The sequence below is a fragment of the Lynx canadensis genome, chromosome C2 (genome assembly GCF_007474595.2).
Source record: "Lynx canadensis isolate LIC74 chromosome C2, mLynCan4.pri.v2, whole genome shotgun sequence".
Taxonomy (NCBI): Eukaryota; Metazoa; Chordata; class Mammalia; order Carnivora; family Felidae; genus Lynx; species Lynx canadensis.
In genome coordinates this window covers 158,033,475-158,055,589 of record NC_044311.2, presented here as the reverse complement: position 1 = coordinate 158,055,589, position 22,115 = coordinate 158,033,475, and the positions used below count along the sequence as shown (strand labels likewise).

The following is a 22,115-nucleotide window of genomic DNA, read 5'->3' as shown; positions in this document are numbered from 1 at the left end:
GGAGGGAAGGGGCCTCTGACCCGCCAGGGGTGGCCTGGCCGGGGCTCCCGCAGGACAGGACTGCTGGCCTCGCTCCTCCCCCCCGCCCGCAGATGGGACGCCGCCGAGTGTCAGCCAGCTCACCTCTTCACGCATCTTTTTCACTGTCTCTCCTTTCTGGAATAAAGATTCAGAAAACAGTCAAGGCGTCGCTCCGAGGTTCCACCATGGGCGAGAGGCTCTGGCGTGGGAGTACGCGGGGCGCGGATGCCCGCCTCGTGCACCGGCAAGCAGCAGCCCTCACGGTGGGGCTAGAGCCTGACGCTGTGGCTCCCTGAGCCCCCGCCACAGCCCTGCGAGGGGCCCTTCGGGGAGGGGGGCCGGGGCGCCGGCTGGGCTCCTGCCCCGCAGAGGTCTTCACAGCCCTCATCTTCGTCACAGGCAAAGCAGGGCCAGGCCAGGGCAGGTGCCCCGAGGCTCTCGTGGAAAGACCTGGACCCGGACGCCAGGGGGCCTGGAGACGGTCACAGGCCGACCACGGGAGGCGGTGCCTCACCCCAGCCTCTCCCACATGCTTGAGGCTTCCAAATCCACTCTTGCTTTCCCCGAGGCACGTGTCTTTAATTTTGGAAGGGAGATTCCAGACCGACCACCACCCACTGGCCAGAGGGGAGACTGCTCTGGAGAATGCCAGTGACTCGTGCTCACTGGGCCCTCACGCCCGGGAAGAAGGACAGGCCGCAGGGCAGCGGGGCGGGCTGCTGTGGTGACTGGCCGGGGCCTGGCCAGGACGGGGCCCGGGGACATCGCCTGCTGGGCTTTCAGAGAATCGCACGGGAGGCCCTGGACCAGCCTCACGGGGACTCAGGATTCCGCTGGAATCCTCAGGGCGGGGCACACACCACCACGTGGCACGTCGCCCAGCACAGGCCCGGGGCCCTGGCACCTCCTCTCAGGGACCGCAGCACAGGCAGAGCTCGCTCAGTAGTTACCTTCCCGATGATGCTTCCAACTTCCTACAGGAAAAGAATCACACAAAGTTGATGTCATAGAGCGGCTGCGGGAAAGGCCCGTGATGGACACCGAGACCCGTCTGTGTTGGAGCGAGGACAGGGTGTCAGGACTGTCAGGAAGGAGCGCAGTCGGGCCGCCTGTGTGAGGCCCTGGGTCTGGGGGCTCCTGGGTGCCCGTCTGACCTTGGTTAGACCCAGGCCTTGCCTCTGACAGACACATGGACAAGCAGAAGCCAGCGGCCGGCTCCACACAATTAAGTCAGGAGGCATTTCTATGCTCTTAGGGCCTTAAGAAACCAGGAAAGAAACAGATAAAACACAAAATCTTCCCCAATTTTGTGATGTAAAGATAATTAAGCACTGCTACTTGCCTTTTCACGTTTTAAAAAAGGAGGAGTACTCTATACGTGACCCGACCCGGGCTTCTGACACCACCCCCCACTCATAAGAGTCAGGGTTCCCTGGAGAAATGGCTGGTTCCAGGACTGAGGCAGGCAAAGTGCGAGGGAGTCAGGAGGATACAGGGGCCAGCTTGGAGAGGCTCCCAGTGACCGAGTCAGGGTCAATACGGGCATCAACATGAGTAATGACACAATGGGAATAATCTGAATAAAGCAGCAAACTGAGTCCACGGAGACAGGAATGAATGAGCGGATGAATGAATGTGCTGGAGTCTGACAACAGTGGGGGCCCGCCGTGGGGAGGGACCAAAGGACCAGTGTCAGGCCCCTGATGCGAGAGCTCCTGTGACTTTGCTGCCAATGGTGAGGAAACATCAGGAAAGCCTCCCTGAGGAAGGATGGAAGGAGATTCCCCCGGGCTGAAGATGAGGCGTGTCCGGGATGTGGAGGCCTGAATACCCTGACCCCCCACGCGTCCTATTGTGAAGGGCAGGGCTGGGGCGACGGGTGGCCCGAATGGCCCGAACGGGGCCCGAGGTCGGGGGGCCGGGATGCATCAGTGTTGGCATCCTGATGTGGATGGGACACTATGCCCTCGTTTGTAGGGAACACACACTCAGGTGTCCAGTGACAGGACATCAGGTCGCAAGTACCCTCAAGGGTCTCCAGGAGAAACATGCTTTGGAGCGGGCTGTCACTGCTTTGTAAACCTGAGGTTGCCCAGGGCACACCCTCCCCTGCCTCCCAGCTGGTGGGACGCAGTGGCCTTGGGCTCTGTACCTTCCCATGCATCAGCAGACGGATTGTCAGGGTCACGTTCAGGCCGCCTTCTGAGACCTTCGACTCCATCTTTCTCCCAAAATGTGGCTGGGGGTAGTGGCTCAAGGTGCCGAGGGCGCCGTGAGGAAGGACAGATGGGGCCCAGATGGTGTCACCTGGAAAGAGAAGGCACGGCTGCTGCCGAGAACACCGTCAGTGGCCACCGCAGGTCGGGGTGTCCTGGCCTACAAGGGCCTTTGGTCTCTGGAGGGGCGAGGGGGTACGGGTGGGTGGTGGGACAGGTCGAGGGAGGGTGCCGCCCTCACTCCTGCTCTGGTGACACACCAACGCTCACGGGGGGCAAAGGCTCCGGGAGGGTGGCCCAGTCAGCCAGAAGGTGCGGTCCTGGGACCCACCCTGCCTGACCTGCTGGGGCGTGGGGCACACGGCGGTGGGGGACACAGGTCGGCGGGGAAACCTGGCAGGGACTGACCCAGGCCCCGCCGCTGACTCATGTGTGACCCCCGGCAGGTCACGCAAGCCCTCTGGCCTCAGCTTCCGCCTCTGCACCGAGGGAAACAGGAACAGCCCTCTCCCCCGGAGAGGAAAAGGGGTCAAGTGAGCCCTGGGATCCTCGCGTGGGTCTGCAGTGTCCGTTCCGTTCTGCTGTTATGTTAGTTCTGTGCAAACCCCATCACATCCGTGCCAGAAGCCCCGCCCTCTGGCTGTGACTCCCCTCGCCCTTAAAAAGCCAGGACATTACAGGTATTGGTGTTTCCTGTGTGCTTAGAGTCAAGGTTCCTTGGTAATCCCGTCTCTAAAGTGGATCTAGTGTCCATTAACTAAGCTACTGAATGGCTGATGCTTTGGCATTATATTATTATGAAGTCTTTCCAGAAGATGCTTTAGGTATCACTATTCTACATCTAATTTCTGCAGACAATGGGTCCAGCGCTTCATCCCCCCGATATAATTAAGGCTTCACTTTATGATTTATAGGCACTCATGATGACAGTAGGAAGAGTGACCAGACTGTCCTGCCGTAGCCCTTCTCAGGGAGGGCCCAGCTTCTCCTCCAGGCTGGACCATAGCGTACCGGGTGGTCTCAGAGACGGGCGCCAGTGAGGATGAGAAACGTGGCTCAGGCGGGCCAGGAGAGGGGCACAGCCAGGGGCGGGGGCAGGACCGGGAAGGGTCTCAGGACAGACAGAGAGGCCTGCAGAACCGGAACCAGGCCGGGCGCTGGAGGCCCTGTGGGCTCACCGGACCTGATGCTCTGCAGGCAGCAGGGGTCCTAGAGGTGGGCCGTTTGGGTGGCCTTCCTGGGGGGGCCATCGGTCAGGGCAGCACACGGAAGCCGGAGAGCCACCTGCCTGCACACAGGGGGTCTCGGGGTGCAGGCTGTGGGGATGTCACAGGGTGTGGGGAAGTCGCCGGGCACTGGGGTCCCACAGGTGTCAGGGAGGAGCGAGAATGAGGGCAGGACAGGACACGGGGCACGAGCAGCCCCCATAGGAGGGGGCAGTGGCCCTAGTGTCTGGCATGAGGATACCACCTGGAGGACAGAGGGAAAGAGGCCTGGCAGGGGGAGGTTCTGGATGACCTGGGGCCCAGGGGCTCCCAAGAGGGGCACCGGGTAGACCCCGCAGAATACAGAGTGTCCCACATACACCTGCCCGAGTGCCCACCTGGGAGTAGGCGGGGCTGGCTGGGCCGTGAAGGACGAGTCCGGGGGACTCCGGGTGAACTCGGCCAGCACTTCCCACACACAGCCCCACGCTAGGTCTGAGGCCCTCAGGAACAGAAGTCCTGCGTGTGCCCCCCGCCCGGGCGTCTGGACACCAGCCCTCCGATGTAAGCCATAAGGACGTGAGGCTCCGTCCACATACAGGAGAGACCACAAGTTAAAAAAGCAAGACTTCCCTTTAACCTTCTAGGTTTTGGGGGGTACAAAAATATTTTTTTCCTCATCAAAACATTTCTGCTGAAAAATATGCTACAAGGAAAATACAAAAATAAAGCACAGAAACCGCACATTCTCACTCTCTGGGTGATGCGTGCAATCGATGTGTCCATACGACAGCCACTGACACATTTCCACACTCACAAACAGTGTGCTATTCTACCCGTGCAGATGTATCCACAGGTAACTTCAACAACTCTAACCATCAGTCCTAATTATGGATGATAAAACGATGCTTTTGAGCAACACGGATTCTGACACGAAGGCGTAGGGCGTAGCGAAGACAGGTTTTAAGAAGTCTATCTCCACTGTCCAACGTGGAAGCCACTACTGCTTGTGGCTATTCACCCCTGAAACAAGAAGCCCACGAGTCACACGCTACGTGTTGAAGAGACGGCCCCGCGTGGCCGGTGGCTGCGCACGGGAGAGCACGGCAGAGGACACTAGCGCCAGGGCACAGCTCTGTTGGACGGCGCGGCGCGTGTGGGTGCGTTGGCAGGTCTGGCTGGCAGAGGGCGCCACGGAGGAAAGAGCCCAGGCAGGAGAGGAGACAACCCGGCTCAGATGATCCCAGGGGCACCGAAAATACACGGCGCCCCTCCTGCACAGCCTCCCTGCAGCGAGCTGAGGCACCAGCACCAACCGGGCAGATCGTGTGCTGGCCAGGCGGGGACGCACGGCCTCCTTTGTAATTAGAAACATCTCCCGTGTCGGGGGGACAGCGGGGCCCCACGGCCTCCATTACGCAAATGTTTCCAGCCCGCAGTGGAGAAAGTGGGTCAGCGAGGGCCAGCGGGCCTTCAGGCTCCAGGCTGTCGACTGCCATCAGTCACACAGGCCAGTGAGCTGCTGCAGAGGCCAGTGCCTTCCTCTGTCATGTGGCCGACAGTGAGCAGCAGTGCCCTCTGCAGACTGCTGGGGACGAGGAGCAGCCCCCGGTGGTAGTTAAAGTCAACTGCCACTCAGTGCCCTTGACCCTGAAGAACCCACCCTGTGTCAGCGGCCGAGGGACCTGCGCAGGCGGATCCCCCAGGGTCATGACTTCTGGCAGATGGGGGGCCGTCCTCTGGCCATCCTGCTGGGCCCTGGGACACCAGTTCCTCAGGGGCGGCCCCCCAGAGTGCCCGGGGCCTACGCTCATCTCAGGGGGCACCCCGGCAGCAGAGTCCAGGGGCAGGACTGTGGGCTGCCCCTGAGTGCACAGCAGCGCTCAGGTCACACTCACCCAAAACCAAATTGACGGGAGATCTGCCAGAAAAAAATCTCTTTGTGTGACTCACTCGTCCCCACACGTGGCGTTCAAGAAGGCAGATCTCTTGTGCCAGCAAGGACCCCACCTTGTGTTCTGTGCATGCTGGGAACTTAGTATATTTGTAATTCACTTAGTGGGAGGGAGAGGAGACACAGGCACGGTTCCCTGCAGGGCCGAGGGCCGAGGAAGGACCCTCCCCTTCTTTCCCGGCTGAACCGGCCGGAGGAAGCCGGTCAGGTTGCCTGTGCCGACACCGTCCGCAGATGTGCCTTGGCTGAAACAGCCCACGCCTGACCCCCACAGCCAGGCACAGCCGACGTGAGCCACCATGGCACGTCTGACCCAGCCAGCCTCCCCAGTCATCCGTCTGTTTGTCTCTGCGCTCCTGCCTTCCAGCTACAGGCCCAAACCTGGGGGTTCAGTATCTCCCCTCTCTGGCCCTCGTCGCATTCATTAGCAAATCCCAACACACGGATGCAGAGTTAATGAATTCATCTTTTCTAGTTTCTTAGGGAAAAGCCTGATGGCATCAGTTTAAAACCTTAGTTCTTACCTAATATAGGTGTCTAGTTCTATAAAATTTCTCTCTGCATGTGGCTTTAGCGGCATCCCACCAATTTTGATATTCGTGCTTTTTTCACTCATTTCAAAATACTTTCAAATTTCTTTTTATTTCTTTTTTGATTCATGGGAAATTGTGAAGTATGTTACTGAATTTTCAAATACTTGGAGATATTCTAGAATATCTTTCTCTTGTTGATCTCTAGTTAAACCTGTTATGGTTAGAAAACACACCTATGACACCTGAGATCCTTCCTGTGTACTAAGACGTGCTTATGGACCGACCATGGTCTGTTCTGGTACACGTGCACTCTTGTGTTGGGGGGAGCGTTCTCGAAGCCCGGGGTAGCACCGCCAGTCCTCCATGGTCCTGTCCCGTTCTGGGGGCGCCGGGGACGCGCCTCCTTCCTGCACCCCAAGCTCTGTCATCAGCATTGCACGGTCTAGCGCCGTGGCCTTCGGTGGATGGACTGACAGACTCCTTTGTCATTGTGAGAGATTTCTTTATGTCCGGCCATGTTCTCAGCTCTGAAATTTTCTTTGTCTGTTATTAGTGTAGTGACCCAGCTTTCTTCTGATTGGTGTAGCATGGCGTATCTCCTTCCATCTTTTATTTTTAACCTATTTGTGTCTCTACATTTAAAGTGAGTTTCTTGCAGGCAGTTGAACCTTGCCTTCTTATCTTATTCGACAATCTCTGCTTTTTAACTAGGGGTGTTTTGACCATTGACAGTGACTGTTGAGGTGGTCGAGTTTGAAGCCATCATTCTACTATTTGTTTTCTATTTTTACCGTCTGTTCTCTGTTCCCCCACTTCTTTTTTTATTAAATTTATTTATTTATTTTGAGAGGGAGAGTGCAAGTGGGGGAGAGGCAGAGAGAGAGAGAATCCCAAGTAGGCTCCACACTGTCAGCACAGAGCCCTGTGCGGGGCTTGAACTCATGAACGGTGAGATCACGACCTAAGCCGAAATCAAGAGTCAGGTGCTTAACTGACTGAGCGACCCAGTCGCCCCTGTTTCCCCATTTCTATTGTTTTTTTTCCTCTGCCATCTTTGGAATGAAACGCATACGTTTCATGATTCCACTTTTACCTCCTTTGTTCACTTCTTAGTTACAACTCTCTGTTTCGTTACCTTAGCGGTTGTTTTGGGGCTGACACTGCTCATGTTTAATTCATCACAGTGCAGTCCGACTGCCACTTAGTGGTGTGTAAAGACCTCACGCGGGTTGGTAACTGTGCCTCTGTCTCCCCTCTTGTCCTCTGCACCGTTGCTGTGGCATACTTTGGTTCTCCTAGGTTATAAACCAACATTACAATTTCTCATGTAAACACTCAATTATCTTCTAAAAGAACTTAGAGGCAGATGCCTGGGGGACTCAGTCCGTTAAGCCTCTGATGCTTGATTTCAGCTCAGGTCATGATCTCACGGTTCGTGGGATCGACTTCTGTGTTGGGCTCCATGCTCGTAACATGGAGCCTGCTTGGGATTCTCCCTCCTCTCAAAATAAAAAACATTAAAAAGAGGGATTTAGAGGATAAGAAAAGAACAACTTCATACTTACCCACGTGAGGCCCATCCCTTGGTGTAGACTCAGATTTCTAGCTGCTCCCATTTTTCTTCTATGTGAAGCATTTCCCTTAATAATTCTCAATAATTTTTGTAGCGCGAGCGTGCTGGTGGTCATGTTGAGTCTGTTTCCGTAGGTGTGGACAGCGTGCGTCACTGTCACTCAGCGTGAAGGAGTCTCACCCGCCCAGAGCCCCGGGGCCGCAGCGCTCTCTCCGGGCCCGACGCCCTGCCTAGGCTGCTGGCGGGGAGAAGTCCACCGCGCCCTCTTCCTTTCTCCCTCTGTCACATGCCCTCTTCCACAGCACACTTAGGGGCTTCTCGTAATCGCTGGCTTTGAACGGTTCACTCGCCACATGCCTTCTGGCGGTCTCCGTTGCTCGTTCAAACACACTCCTGGCCCTGCCTCTCCCCCACTTCCAGGGCCCCCAAACGCATGTCTGTTGGCCGCTTGAAGTTGAGCCAAGCTCACCGATGCTCTGTTCGCTTCCTCCTGCCCTCTGTCTGTGTCTCGCGTGGACAGGTTCTACTTCTGTCCAGGAGTTTACTCATCTTCTGCTCTGCAGCTCCCGCTCTGTGGCCAAACCCACCCAGGGCACTGTCCATCTCAGATCCTGGACTTTTCACCCCAGAAACTCAACCTGCGTCCTTTGTCGTGTCTTCCACGTCCCCATTTAACGCACTCGACCCTTTGCTTCTTGACACGCGGTTTACAGTTTTGATAATGGCTTCAACGTCCACGTCCCGCAGGTGTACAACTGTCACCGCCGAGTCTAGGTCAGGGAGGGGAACACCGAGCGGGGGGAGCACAGACCACCGCTGGCTGTGACGAGAGCTCTTTCTCCGCGGCTCAGCGGGCAGGTGCTCCGCAGGCCTCGGTCGGACCTGGTCTCCCGGGGCCGCACGGCCAGCCAGCCGGGAACCAGGGACGTGGGAGAGCTGCCTCGCGGGAGCCCGTAGACCGAGCCACCTCTTCCAGCTCGGCCACTCCCTCCATCCCGTGTGTGGGCACACGGCCGGGGTGCGAGGGCAGAAACGGTTTGATCTGTAATCGACAGTCCGGATCTGAAACTCCCTGGCTTCCAAGCGCACGGGAGACAGAAATCCATCCCAAACTGCTTTGTGCGGCCGGTCTGGGGACGCTGCCGGCGGGAATCCTGGAACCCACATTAAGGGAAGCTGCGGGTGAGGCTGGGCTACAGGAGCAAGAACTGGCGATGGGAGGCCACGGCGTGTTCCGTTCACTCCCGTGGGGAAAGCCTGGGGACGAGGCCCCCGCGAAGGCTCCAGACACACACAGCTCGTGTCTCCTGCCGCCAGGCAGGGACAGACCGCTCCCGGTGTCCCGGACTCCGGCAGCCCGACATGGGTCGCGGGCCGGGGGCTGAGATGCCTGGTCACGTGGCCCGGACTCTGCGCGGGACCCGCCGCTCCGTGTGGAGCGCCTCCAGAGTAAGTGGGCCCCCTGGTTGGAGCTGGCCTCACTCACTCAGCAGCCTTCGTGTGCGGCATCTGTCGTAAGGGCACCCCGCTCTTCAAAGGTGCTTGCCCTTCAGTGCCAGGCCGGGGAGAATCTGGGGACGGGGGCGAGGGTCGTGATACTGTCGTGCTCTGTGTCCGGGCGAGCCCTGCGGGCACTGAACGGCTCTTCCCTCATCAGGCCAAGGAGCACTCCCACAGCACGTATCTGTGGCCGTGAAATGGCACCACCTGCACCGTGGGAGAGGGGGCGGCCGTGACCGGGCTGCTTGCCGGCAGTCGTGAGGCCAGCGCGCAGCACCAGGTCCGTGGGCGCTGCTGCAGGGGTGGGGCTGGGGGTGCCGGGAGGTCAGGGGAGGGGCTGATGCGACACTGGGGGAGCAGGTAGAGTCCCCACGCTGCCTCGCTGCCTGTGGGGACTGCTGGGCCGGCCCACGCTGACAGCCAGACTTTCTGCTCCTCGGCTCCCGTGCGGGCCAGTCTGCAGCCAGAGGGGCCCCCTGAGTGGGGCTCCCGGGAAGCCAGACCCCCAGCTCCCCACCTGCATGGCTGGAGCGCGTCTTGGCAGGGGAGGCACGAGGAGGGAGGTGAACAGGCAAGTCCTCACGATTGCTAAACCGACCCCGGACTCTGTGTCACGTGATGACTTCTCTCTAGTCAAGGGGAACACAAAGCAGAAGGTGTTGGTATCTGTGCTGAGGCCCGGGCGGCCCAGGGGGCTCGTGCTCCGCGGCCCGCAGCCCCTCACAGCTTCCCTGGCAGCACTCGCTTTGTCTGCAAAGATGGAGCGGACCCAGGTGGGGACACGCAGGAAGCAAACATGCCAGGGTCACCCGATGTGCACACGTGACAGTCATCCGTGCATAGATTCTGTCCGCATGCGATGCAGTCATTAACATTTCCCTTTAAATCCAGGACGGCTTTAGGAAGTCGGCCGCGGTCTGCACTCGGGAGGCCGGCAGATGCCGACAGTACACGGGGTGCTGACGCTGAGCGAGCATCGGCAACAGGGAAGGTGCCTGGGAATGCTCGCCGAGGGCCCTTCCCTGGAGGCCTGCTCCCCAGCCACACAGCCCGCCCACTGTCCTCTGCATGGACATGCTGTGTGCACAGCACAAGAGCCGGGCCGTTGGGATGGCACCCCCACGGGGGGAGCTCTGGCCTGCTGGCCCCTGGAGCCCTCCTCTGTCCTCTGGCTGGACCTGTCCTTGCTGGTTGGCACCTGCTGATGCCTCTACTTCGGACGCTCTATGCGGTAAAGGACCTGCCCGGGGCATGTGGACAGGCGGGGCCCACACAGCCGGCCCCAGCATCCGTGCTCTTGACAGAAATGCCTTAAAGAGGGGCGGCGAGGCATCTTGCCTCCGGGAAGACGGAGCACAGCACCTTCCCCTAATGACAACGAAAACTCTGGATATTACGTGTAGAGCGAACACAGGAAGATCCCGAAAAGTTGGGAGAAAGAGACAGCAGCACACTGGCGGGCCACAGAGTGACATGGTGCTGAATCTCCGGCTTTCTCTTTGCATCTTGACCTCAGACTTGGGGGAGGAGACCAGCAACCTGGAAACACCAATGGACGCAGTCCAAAAAAAACCATCAACAAAGCCCACTGCCTCCAGCAAAAGGACCAGAAAAGACAGCCCAGCAAGAATGAACACTTGAGACAACAATGACTCCGCTCCAGCAGCCCCACCAATGCCAGCAGAGGCTGAGTGGGGGGCCTCACCAGGCCGGAACGATGCTCTCTAATACCATACTGGGTGTCAGCAGAGGGGCAGGGGAGCAGGGACCTCATCCCCGCCGGGCAGTAACAGGCCGCTCTACCCCGTGGTGCCCTGGCCAAGGAGGTGTCAGCAGAGGCCCAGTGGGGAGCTACGACTCTCACCCGCCACAAGTAATGGGAGGCTCCTCAATCTCCAGGTACCAACAGAGGGGCGCCTGCACCCCCACGCCCTCCTGTAAGTAATGAGGCAGCACCCCTCCGTTTCCTTGCCGGAGTAGTGTCGAAGGCAACCAGGGGAAACAGGAGGTTTGAGTAATAGTCAGGTTCGTGACATAATATCCAAAATATCTACGTTTCACACCAAGGACCAGAGAGATCTCAAGCTAAATGAAAGACGATCAGCAGACACCAACACTGAGATGACAGAGATGTTAGAAGTGTCTGACAAAATTCCAAAGCAGTCATGATAAAAATGCTTCAATAAGCAATTAAGAATATTTTTAATCAAATGAAAAAAATATAAAGTCTCAGCAGAGAAACAAGATTCTCACCAAAAAAAAAAAAAAAAAAAAAAAAGGAAGATATAAAGAGCTAAACAGAAATGACAGTACTGAAAAATACGGTAGAGGAATGAAGGGGTCCAAGGAAAGAACCAGTGAACTGTGAGAATAATTTTCATCTGAATAATAGAGTGAAATAGGCTTGAAAAAAAGAGAATTGGGGTGCCTTATCTGCCGTAAGTTGCAGATATGATGCAGTATCTGGAGCAACCTGTAAAAGGCTACACAAAGAGGTATACTCAAAAACACTATCAATAAACCAAGACGGAATTAAAAAAGAAATTCAGAAACCCACAGGAAGGCAGGAAATAAGAAAACAAACAAAACGCAGAGAGAAAAAACCAGAAAACAAAATATAAAACAGCAGGGGCACCTGGGTGGCCCAGTCGGTCGAGCATCTGACTTTGGCTCAGGTTATGAGCTCCTGGTTCGTGAGTTCAATCCCTACACTGGGCTCTCTGCTGTCAGCGCAGAACTTGCTTCAGATCCTCTGTTCTCTCTCTCTGCCCCTCCCCTGCACTATCTTGCTCTGTCTCAAAAGTAAATAAACATTTTTAAAAAAATGGCAAGTTTAAGCCCTAACATCCCCCAAATTATACGAAATATAGTCTAAATACACCAATTAAAAAACAGACAATGGCAGAGTAGATTAAGAAATGCGACTCGGTCATATGCTGCCTATAAGAAACTCACTTCAAACAGGGCAATATAAGTAGATTGAAATAAAAAATCATGGAAAAAGTTGTGTCATGTAACCATTAATCAAAAGAAAGCAGGGGTGGTTATATTAATACCAGATAATAAGAAGGGTTGGCAAGGATGTGAAGAAAAGGGAACCCGTGCACTGTTGGTGGGAACGTAATTGGTGCAGCCACTGTGGAAAACGGTATGAAGCTTCCTCCAAAAATTAAAAGTAGAAATACCATGTGATCCAATAATTCCACTTCTGAGTATCTGAAGAAAATAAGAACAGCCATTCAAAGAGATATATGTGCCCCCAGGCTTATTGCAGCATTATTTACAATAGTCAAGACACGGAAGGAAGCCGAGTGTCCACTGATGGATACATGGATAAAAAAGATGCGGTATACGTACACCGTGGGATATTATTCAGCAATACGAAAGAATGAAATCTAGTCATTTGTGACAATATGGATGGACCTTGAGAGTATTACGTTAAGTGAAATAAGTCAGAGAAAAACAAATACTGTATGACTTCATGTATATGTGGAATCTAATAAACAAGACAAACAAAATAATGAAGAAATAAATTCATACATACAGGAAACAAATTGTCAGTTACCAGAGAGGGGAGGACTGGAGGGGGAAAAACAAACTAAGGGAAGGAGATTAAGAGGTACACTCTTCCAGTTATAAAATAGATAAGCCAAGGGGATGTAAAGTATAGCATAGGGAGTATGGTCAGTAACATTGTAAAAATGGCACGGTGACTAATCATGTGGATAATTTTGTAACATATAGAAATCTTAAATCCAAAAAAATGTAAACCTATTCATCAAATTAAGTATTAAAACGATTATGTACACCTGAACCTAATAAGATATTATATCTAAACTATACTTCAATTAAAAATAGACTTCACAGCATCAAAAATTATCAGAGACAGGGACATTATAAAATGATAAAAGGATCAATCCACGAGGAAGCAATAGCAATCCTAAATGTGTACAAATCAAATACCAGAGCTGTAAAATATACGAAACAAAAACTGATAGAACAAAAAGGAAAAATATACATATCCACAATTATAGCTGAAGATTTCACTACTCTATCTCAACAATGGAAAGAACCAGGCATAAAACCAGCAGGGATAGAGAAGAACTCGCAGCACCATCAATCGGTAGGACCTAGTCAACATTTATAGAGCACCGTCTCTGACAACAGAAGAATACACGTTCTTTTCAAGCACCCACAGAAAATATACTAACACGGTATTTGTTCACCATTAACAGTTTGTTCACCATAAAACAAACCTCAACAAGTTGAAAATAATTAAAATCATATAGTGTGTGCTCTGATCACAACTGACTCAAACTAGAAATCAGTAACAGAAAGATAGCAGGAAAATCTTGAAGTACCTGGGAACTAAAACAACGCACATCCAAATACTCCTTGGGAAAAAAGAGGAAATCTCAAGGATCATAAAAAAAAAATACATTGACCTGAATGAAAATAAAAATAATCATACCAAAAATCGTGGGACACAACGGAAGCAGTGCCTGCGAGAAAGCTTGTGGCACAAAATACATACATTGGAAAAGAGAAAAAAAAGTCTCAAATCAATAATCTAAGCTCTAATTTTAAGACTCTAGAGAAAGAAGAACAAAATAGATACAAGCAAACAGAAGGAAGGAAGAAAGAAATCACTGAAATTATAAAAGAAAAATTAAAGAAAATCAATGAAATCAAGAGCTGATTCTTTGAAAAGATCAATGAAATTGACAGACTTATACAAAGAGTGACAAAGAAAAAAAAAGTTAGACAAAATAAAGAAAGACTGAAACAGCAGCTACCACAAAGAGCCTGGTAGACATCAGAGGGATAAGGGATACTAAGAACAACTCGACACACATAAATTGACTTAGACAAACTGACCTCTTTCTGGAAAAAGACAAACTACCCCAAATCATTCCATATGAAATAGACAATTTGCATAGCCCTACATTAGTATTATGAAATTGAATTCATAGTTTTACAACTCCAAAAAGAAATCTCCAGGCCCAGATGGTTTCACTGCAGAATTCTACCAATAGTTTTATTTATTTATTAAAAAAATTTTTTTTAACGTTTTTTATTACTTTATTTTTGAGACAGAGAGAGACAGAGCATGAACAGGGGACGGGCAGAGAGAGAGGGAGACACAGAATCTGAAACAGGCTCCAGGCTCTGAGCTGTCAGCACAGAGCCCGACACGGGGCTCAAACTCACGGATCGTGAGATCGTGACCTGAGCCGAAGTCGGATGCTTAACCGACTGAGCCACCCAGGCGCCCCTCTACCAATAGTTTTAAGAAGAATTCACACCAATTCTACATAATCTCCTTCAGAAAATAGAAGAAAAAAGGAACATTTTATGAAACTACTATTACCCTGGTACAAAAATCAAAGTGTACAAGAGAAAACAAAAACTGCTCTCAAGAATATAGGTCAAAAATCCTTTAAAAACATTAGCAAATAGAATTCAGCAAACATAAGAATTATACTCTATGACCATTCTTCTAGTGATGTAAGGCTGCTTTACTGTTTGAAAATGAATTAATGTAATTGATCATATTAATACACTAAAGAAGAATACTGCATGATCGTATCAATGCATACAGAAAAGCATGTGACAAAATTCAACACTCATTCATTATAATAACTCTCAGGGGAAAAGCAGCAATAGAAGGGAACTTCCTTAACTTGATAAAGAGCATCTACAAATGCCCACGTCTAACATCACACTTAGGGCTGAACTTTTCCCCCTGAAGACAAGGAACAAGGCAAGGACGTCACCTCTCACCACTGTGATTCAACATAACGCTGGAGCTCTAGCCAGTATGACAAGGCAGGAAAAGGAAATAACAGGCACAGTGATGAGAAGGGAAAAAACCAAATTGTCCCTATTTGTAGATGACATGAAATGCTTACGTATAAACCTAACAAAACATGTGTAGGACCTTCATGATGAAAAGTACAAAATGTTGATGAAAGAAATGAAAGATCTAAATAAATGGAGAGACGTACCATGTTCATGAACTGTGATTCCTCACAGTAAGGATGTCAATTCTCTCCAAGTTAATATACAGTTTTAACATAATTCTTTTTTTTTAATGTTTATTTTTGAGACAGAGAGAGACAAAGCACGAGCAGGGGAAGGGCGGAAAGAGAGAGAGAGAGGGAGACATGGAATCCGAAACAGGCTTCAGGCTCTGAGCTGTCAGCACAAAACCTGACACAGGGTTTGAACCCACAAACCGTGAGATCATGACCTGAGCCAAAGTCGGACGCTCAACCGACTGAGCCACCCAAGCGCCCCAGTTCTAACACAATTCTTATCAAAATTCCAGCAATAATTTCATGGATATAGATAAGATTATTGTAATAGTTATATGAAAAAGCAAAGGAACTGGAACAGCTAACACAATTTTGACAAAGAAAAAATAAAGTGGAAGGAATCAGTCTCCCCAATTTTAAGACTTACTCTTCGGTGGGGCACCTGGGTGGCTCAGTCAGTTAAGCGTCTGACTTCAGCTCAGGTCACGATCTCGAAGTTTGCGAGTTCGAGCCCTGCGTCGGGCCCTGCGCAGACAGCTCGGAGCCTGGAGCCGGCTTCGGATTCTGTGTCTCCTTCTCTCTCTGCCCCTCCCCCACTTGTGCTCTGTCCCTCTCTGTCTCTCAAAAATAAATAAGTGTAAAAAAAATTTTTTTTAAAGACTTACTATTCAGCTACTGTGATCAAGACTGTCTGGTACTGGCAGAGGGAGAGACACACAGATCAATGGAACAGCCAGAGAACCCAGAAATAGACTCACACAATTATGCTTGACTGAGTTTTGACAGATGTAATAAGTAACAGTTCAAGGTGGGAAAGACAGCTTTTTCAACAAATGGTGCTGGAGCAATCGGATGTCCTTAGGCAATAATAATAATAATAATAATAATAATAACCTTTGACCTAAACGTCATACCTTATACAGAAACTAACTCAAAATGGACCACAGACTTATGTGTAAAATGTAAAGCTACGAAATTTCTGGGGGAAAAAAAGAAAAAATTCTAAAACATCCAGAACAAGTCAGAATTCTTGGATTTGACACTAAAATCATTATATTCAAAAGGAAAAACTGATAAATCAGCCATTCCAGGAGTAAAAACCTTCGCTTTGCAAAAAAACAAAACAAAACAAAACAAAACAAAAACATATTAAGAGGATGAAAAGGCGAGCCATAGATAGACTGGGAGAAAATATTTGCAAACCACATTTCTGACAAAGAACTAGTTTCTAAAATATACTAAGAATGATCACACTAAATAGCAAAAACTCTAAATCCAATTAGAAAATGGGCAAAAGCTATGGTTATTTCACCAAAGAGAACATATAGATTTATAGATATAGAGGTGAAGATAGAGAGAGATGGCAAGTAAGCACACGACACGGGGTCCGCGACCGTCAGCCCCGGGGAAGTGCAGCTTCAACCACGTGAGGCACCCCCACACACCCGTGAGAGCGGCTCACGTACAAAACGGTGACCACCGCACACGCGGGCACGGACGCAGACAAACCAGATCCCTCGTACGTGGCTGGTGGGACCGGAACACGGGGCGGCCGCTCTGGAGAGCAGTTGGTTGGGCAGCTTCTTAAAAACTGAACATGCACCTATCAGGCCACTTAGTGATTGCACCCATGGGCATTTATTCCAGAAAAATGAAAATTTTCATCCTCAAAAAAACCCATACATGATGTTCACACTGGCTTTAATTATTTGAACTCCCCCAAACTGGAAACACTTCCAACCAGCAGTTGGTTCAATAGTCATGGGACGTGGGACATGTGCAGCAGCAACCGGGAATGAACCCAGCGTGCGACAGTACTCAGCCGTAAGACAGAACAAATTAGTGATCACTCAGCAACCGGGATGAACCTCCAGAGAATCAGGCCGAATGTAGTCAATCCCCAAAGATTACACACTTCGTGATCCCATTATATAATGGTCTTGAAATGGCGAAATGACAGAAGTGGGGAACAGGTTGTTGGTCTCCAGGACTAAGGAGGGGTAGGGACAGCGGGGCGACACGTTAGGCTGTGGAAAGGCAGCAAGGGGGTCCTCGCGGGGACGCAATGTTCTGTATCAGCGTCAACACCCTGGTGGTGATACTCTCACTGCAGCTTTGCAAGATACCATCGAGGGAAACTGAGTAAAGCGTGCGTGGAATCCCTCTGTGTTATTTCTTACAACTGCACGTGAATTAACAGTTACCTCAAATACAAAATTTAATTTAAAAAAAGAAGGAGCTGTTTTGACCTGAGATCGTATCAGGCAACTCTCAATTCGCGAGAGAGTAAGGAAGACAAATACTCCTCAGATAATCCTGACACTGTATGACGAGATGGAAATTACTTAAAAAAAAAAGTTAGCAAAAACTCACGAGCGCCTTTTGAGGGAAAGCATTTCGACCAAGCCCCTGGCTCTGATGCTAAGTCAGAGCACACACCCCATTCCTTCACAACCCACCCACCCACTCGTCCATTCACACCCTCACCTACACACCCATCCACTCACACACCACCTGCTTGCTACATGCACCTAACCTACACGCCCACCCACTAGTTCACACATTCACCCACCCACTCACTCCCATCCCACCCACTCGCACTCACACATTCAGCCACACCCCCACTCATTCACATGCTCACCCACACACCCTCTCACGCTTACCCACACGCTTACACTCCCACTCCCGCACTCACTCACAGTCACCCACAAAGCCTCTCACTCGCTCCTATTCACACCACCCGCTTGCACTCACACACATACTCACTCACACTCACCTACACGCTCACTCGCCCCCACACGTCCACTCGTACACATCTGCTCACACACTTACACACACAAGGGTCTTTCACACCAGTCTGTGTGCTGCAGGAGGCATGGCAGACGCATCCCTTGAGACCCTCTAGTAACAGCCTGGCCTTGGCCGTCCCGGGAGACGGGGCCCGGCCGGAGGAGGCCACGTGCCGTCACCATTCTGCACAGCTCCGGAGCACGCAGCCTAGCCGTGGCTCCGAGAACTGCTCACGACCGTGATCCCTCTGCCCGGGTCTGTGGTGGCGATGTGACCATGCCCCCGAACATCACAAACAAAAGCCCTTCCCCTAAGCGTGGATGGAGTTCAAGGCCCAGCGGTGCAGGGCCCATCCCCCGTGCCCCTGGGAGACGTGGGCACTCTGCACCGCTTCCCCCCAGGGCAGATGGAGCCCACTGGTCCTGGACACAGAGTGCAGAGGACGTGGCCTCCCGACAGTCACACCCTGTGGCCACTGGCTGGCTGCTTGGCCAGGGCGCTCTCACTGGAATACGGGGAGGATGCGTCTTGCTTCGCATCACCGGGGACCTTCCAGAACCTCAGGTCAGGCCGTCACCCCCTTGCTGAAACTCCTGGGCATCTTCCCATTACCTGCGTAATCCCACCCAGGCTCCCTCCCTCCCGCAACGCCGCCCCCAAGGCCCCTGGTGCCAAACCCACCCCCCACCGCCCTACCGCCTCCCCTGCTGGGACCGGCTGGGTTCTGGCACCTGCCGAATGGGCCTTCCACGAGGGCACTCCCTGCCAGGCCTCTGCCTACCCCCGTCTCTCCTGGGCCCTGTCCTCTCCCACTGCCCTGGCCCCATCACACTGCGGGCAGAGGACACATTCACCTTCTCCGTTCAACACTGAACCCTCGGTTCCTAGCACCACTCTGGGCTCACAGGAGGGTAGAGTAAATTCAGCACCTACTCAAAGTTGGGGTGAACACGTACCATGAGCACCGCGCCCAGGCCCGTCTCCGGCCTCACGGGACGTTTCGACACCATAATGGAGTGATTTCTAAACTTGGACGCTCACAAAGCATCCAAGATTCGATTTCCACTCCTCCTAGACCCTCACCTCCTCGCCCACTCACTTGGTCACTGAGGGTCTGCTGGGGGGCTGAGTGTGCAGGGGTGTGAGGGACACCCGGGACCTGTCCCCATCTGTCCCCTCAGCCTGCCGGCGCCCAGTGGAGGGTGGAGGGGACACCCATAGAGGAACACGTCTTGCTAAGGACAACAGAAGGACGCAGAGAAACACCACCCGAACAGTACTGACTCCCACCCCGTGGAACAAAACTAACAACTCCCACTTTCTTCTGAGCTCCTGAAAGGCGTGACTGCTTGCGTCTTTCTCTCAGTTCAGTCCAGTGTGAAAAAGCTCTGTTTTCAATTTCATTGGTTTCTGGCCTCATTTTATTATCTCTTCCCTTCTATTCCTTTTTCTTTCATTGTTTTTTTCTTCTAGTTTTTGAAGGTGGAGCCTTAGATTATTGTCCAGAGACCTTTTCTCATGTTGGCATTTCAGGCTACAAATTTCTCTAGAGGTGCTGATACATACAAATATTTCCATAAGTTCAAAATACTTCACAATTTCCCTTGATACTTCCTCTTTGACCAGCACATTATTTAGAGGTGTATATTTTGATTTTTAAGCATTTGGAAAAATTCTAGTCACCTTTGGTTACTGATACCTGGTTTATTTCCACTCTGGTCAGAAAATATACGATTTCTGGGTTCCTGGATGGTTTATTAAGCATCTGACTTCGGCTCAGGTCATGATCTCATGGTTTGTGAGTCTGAGTCCCACATTGGATGAGCACAAGCCCTGATCCAGGTGACCCTGCTTCTCTCTCTCTCTCTCTCTCCCCCCCCGACCCTCCACCTCATGGAATTCTGTCTCCCTCTTTTTCTGTCCCTCACTCACTTGCACCCCCCCCCCAAAAAAACAATAATAAAATAAAAAGAATTCAGTTGTTTGACATTTGTTAGCCTTTTATTTTATTTTCGCATAGAATATGGTCCACCTGTGAGTGTCCTGTGTGTACACCTTCCGTTGGGTGGGGCATCCCGTCCGGGTCCCTGAGACCTAGTTGGTGGACCGCACCAGTCCCTGCTTCTCCGTCCGTGACTTCCTGTCTGCCTGTCCCACCACTACAGGCTGTTTCCAACTGTAACTGTGGCTTTGTCCTCTCTGCCCTTCCATTCTGTCAGTTTTTGTTTCGAATGCTTGAAGCCCTGTTATTCAATACACATATATCTGGGACTGATATTTTTTTTTCAACGTTTATTTATTTTTGGGACAGAGAGAGACAGAGCATGAACAGGGGAGGGGCAGAGAGAGAGAGGGAGACACAGAATCGGAAACAGGCTCCAGGCTCTGAGCCATCAGCCCAGAGCCTGACGCGGGGCTCGAACTCACGGACCGCGAGATCGTGACCTGGCTGAAGTCGGACGCTTAACCGACTGCGCCATCCAGGTGCCCCGGGACTGATATTTCTTGGTGAATTTGTCATTTTATATTAACGCCATGTCTTTCTTTACCCTGGTGGTTTTCCTTGTCCTGAGCCTACTTCATCTGATCCTAATGTAGCCTCTCCAGCGGTCTTCTCATTAGTGTTCACGTGACACATCTTCTGTCCTTTAACTTTTAACTTACAACAGTATATTTCATGTGGGTGTCTTGTTGATTGCACATAGTCTGACCTTAATTTTTTACATTCTGATAATCTCTCACTTTTTAAAAAATGCTTATTTTGAAAGGGAGGAGGGGCAGTGACAGAGGGAAACAGAAAATCCCAAGCACGCTCTGCACTGTCAGCGCAGAGCCCGACGTGGGGGTTGAACTCACAAACTGTGAGATCAGGACCCGACCTGAAGTCAAGAGTCGGACGCTTAACCAGTTGAGCCACCCAGGCACCCCTGAAAATCTCTCACATTTAATTGGTCTCTTGACACAATTTTCTTTCTTGCTTTTTTTTTTAATGTTTATTTAGTTTTGTGTGTGTGTGTGTGTGTGTGTGTGTGTGTGTGAGAGAGAGAGAGAGAGAGAGAGAGAGAGAGAGAGAGCGTGAGCAGGGGAGGGGCAGAGAGAGGAGACACACAGTCAGAAGCGGGCTCCAGGCTCCGAGCTATCAGCACAGAGCCCGACGTGGGGCTGGAACCCACAAACTGCGAGATCATGCCCTGAGCTGAAGTCGGATGCTTAACCAACTGAGCCACTCAGGGGCCCCGAAAATACACGTTTATGTGCACTTTTTCTCCATACAGCGGAACTGTCCATGGCAGGTTTCCCTAACCACTTACAAAGCACGCGCACCATAAAGAGACTCCTGAGGCCCTCCCCACCCCAACCCCAGGCAACCACTAATCTGTTCCACATCCATGTAATCCACCATTTTGTCATTCCGAGAGCTTTGTGTGACTCAAATCAAACAAACGTAACCTTTTGAGATCGCGGATGCTCTCGAGGTTGCCAGGGTTCGCACAGCTGCACTCACTCCGATTAGATGCCGAGTGGTCTGCTGCATGGCTGTTCCACGATTTGTGTATCCAGTCACCCCATGAAGGACATCTGGGTTGCTTCCGGTGTTTGTCAATTACAGATAAAGCAGCTAGGAGTAATGTTGTGCACGTGTCTGTGTGAATGTAAGTTTTCATTTTTCTGTGATAAGCACCCAGAATTGTGATCATTGGATCACACGTCAAGTGTATGTTTAGCCCGATAAGAAACTGGCATACTGTGGGCCAGAGTGGCCGCACCGTTTCCCGTGCCCGCAGTGGGACAGCCCAGCTGCTCCGCGTCCTCGCCCGAACTGGGGGCTGTTGCGTTTTTACTTTAGCCAGTTTGACGGGCGGCAGTGATACTGCCTTGTGGTTCAACCTACTTTCTCTAACAGCTACCGATGTTGACCCTCTATTCACGTGCTCATTTCCCATCCACTCACCCTGTTTGGAAAAGTGCCTGCTCAGGTCTTTCGTCCATTTTCTATCCGGAGAGCTTGCTTTCTTGCGGTAGAGTCTGAAGCGTTCCCTGCACATTGTGGATTCACGCCCTTTGTTGCGTTGTCACTTACAAAGATCCTCTGCGCTTCTGATATGTCTTCTCACTTTTGACAGGGTTGTTCACAGAGCAAACGTTTTTAATTGTGACAAAGGTCAATTACTCAATTTTATCTTTTACAGATGTGCCTCTTTCTCCTATATTTTCTCCTAAAGAGTACAGAGTTTTACATTTTACATTCAGACACTTGATCCATTTCGTTAATTTTTGCACACGC

The 22,115-nt window shown here is 51.5% G+C and overlaps 1 protein-coding gene across 7 annotated transcripts in view; it reads right to left on the bottom strand.

Annotated features, from left to right (window-relative positions):
• The window catches only part of PCBP3 (poly(rC) binding protein 3), a 130,997-nt gene that overhangs the window by 31,084 nt on the left and 77,798 nt on the right, over positions 1 to 22,115 (bottom strand). For all 7 annotated transcript variants that reach the window (XM_032594800.1, XM_030329398.1, XM_030329397.1 and 4 more), the window contains exons 3-5: positions 2,174 to 2,328; positions 972 to 995; positions 124 to 156 (exon numbers count right to left, since the gene is read on the bottom strand). In XM_032594800.1, coding sequence (XP_032450691.1) covers positions 124 to 156; positions 972 to 995; positions 2,174 to 2,328 — 212 coding nt within the window. The remainder of the gene's footprint in view (positions 1 to 123; positions 157 to 971; positions 996 to 2,173; positions 2,329 to 22,115) is intronic.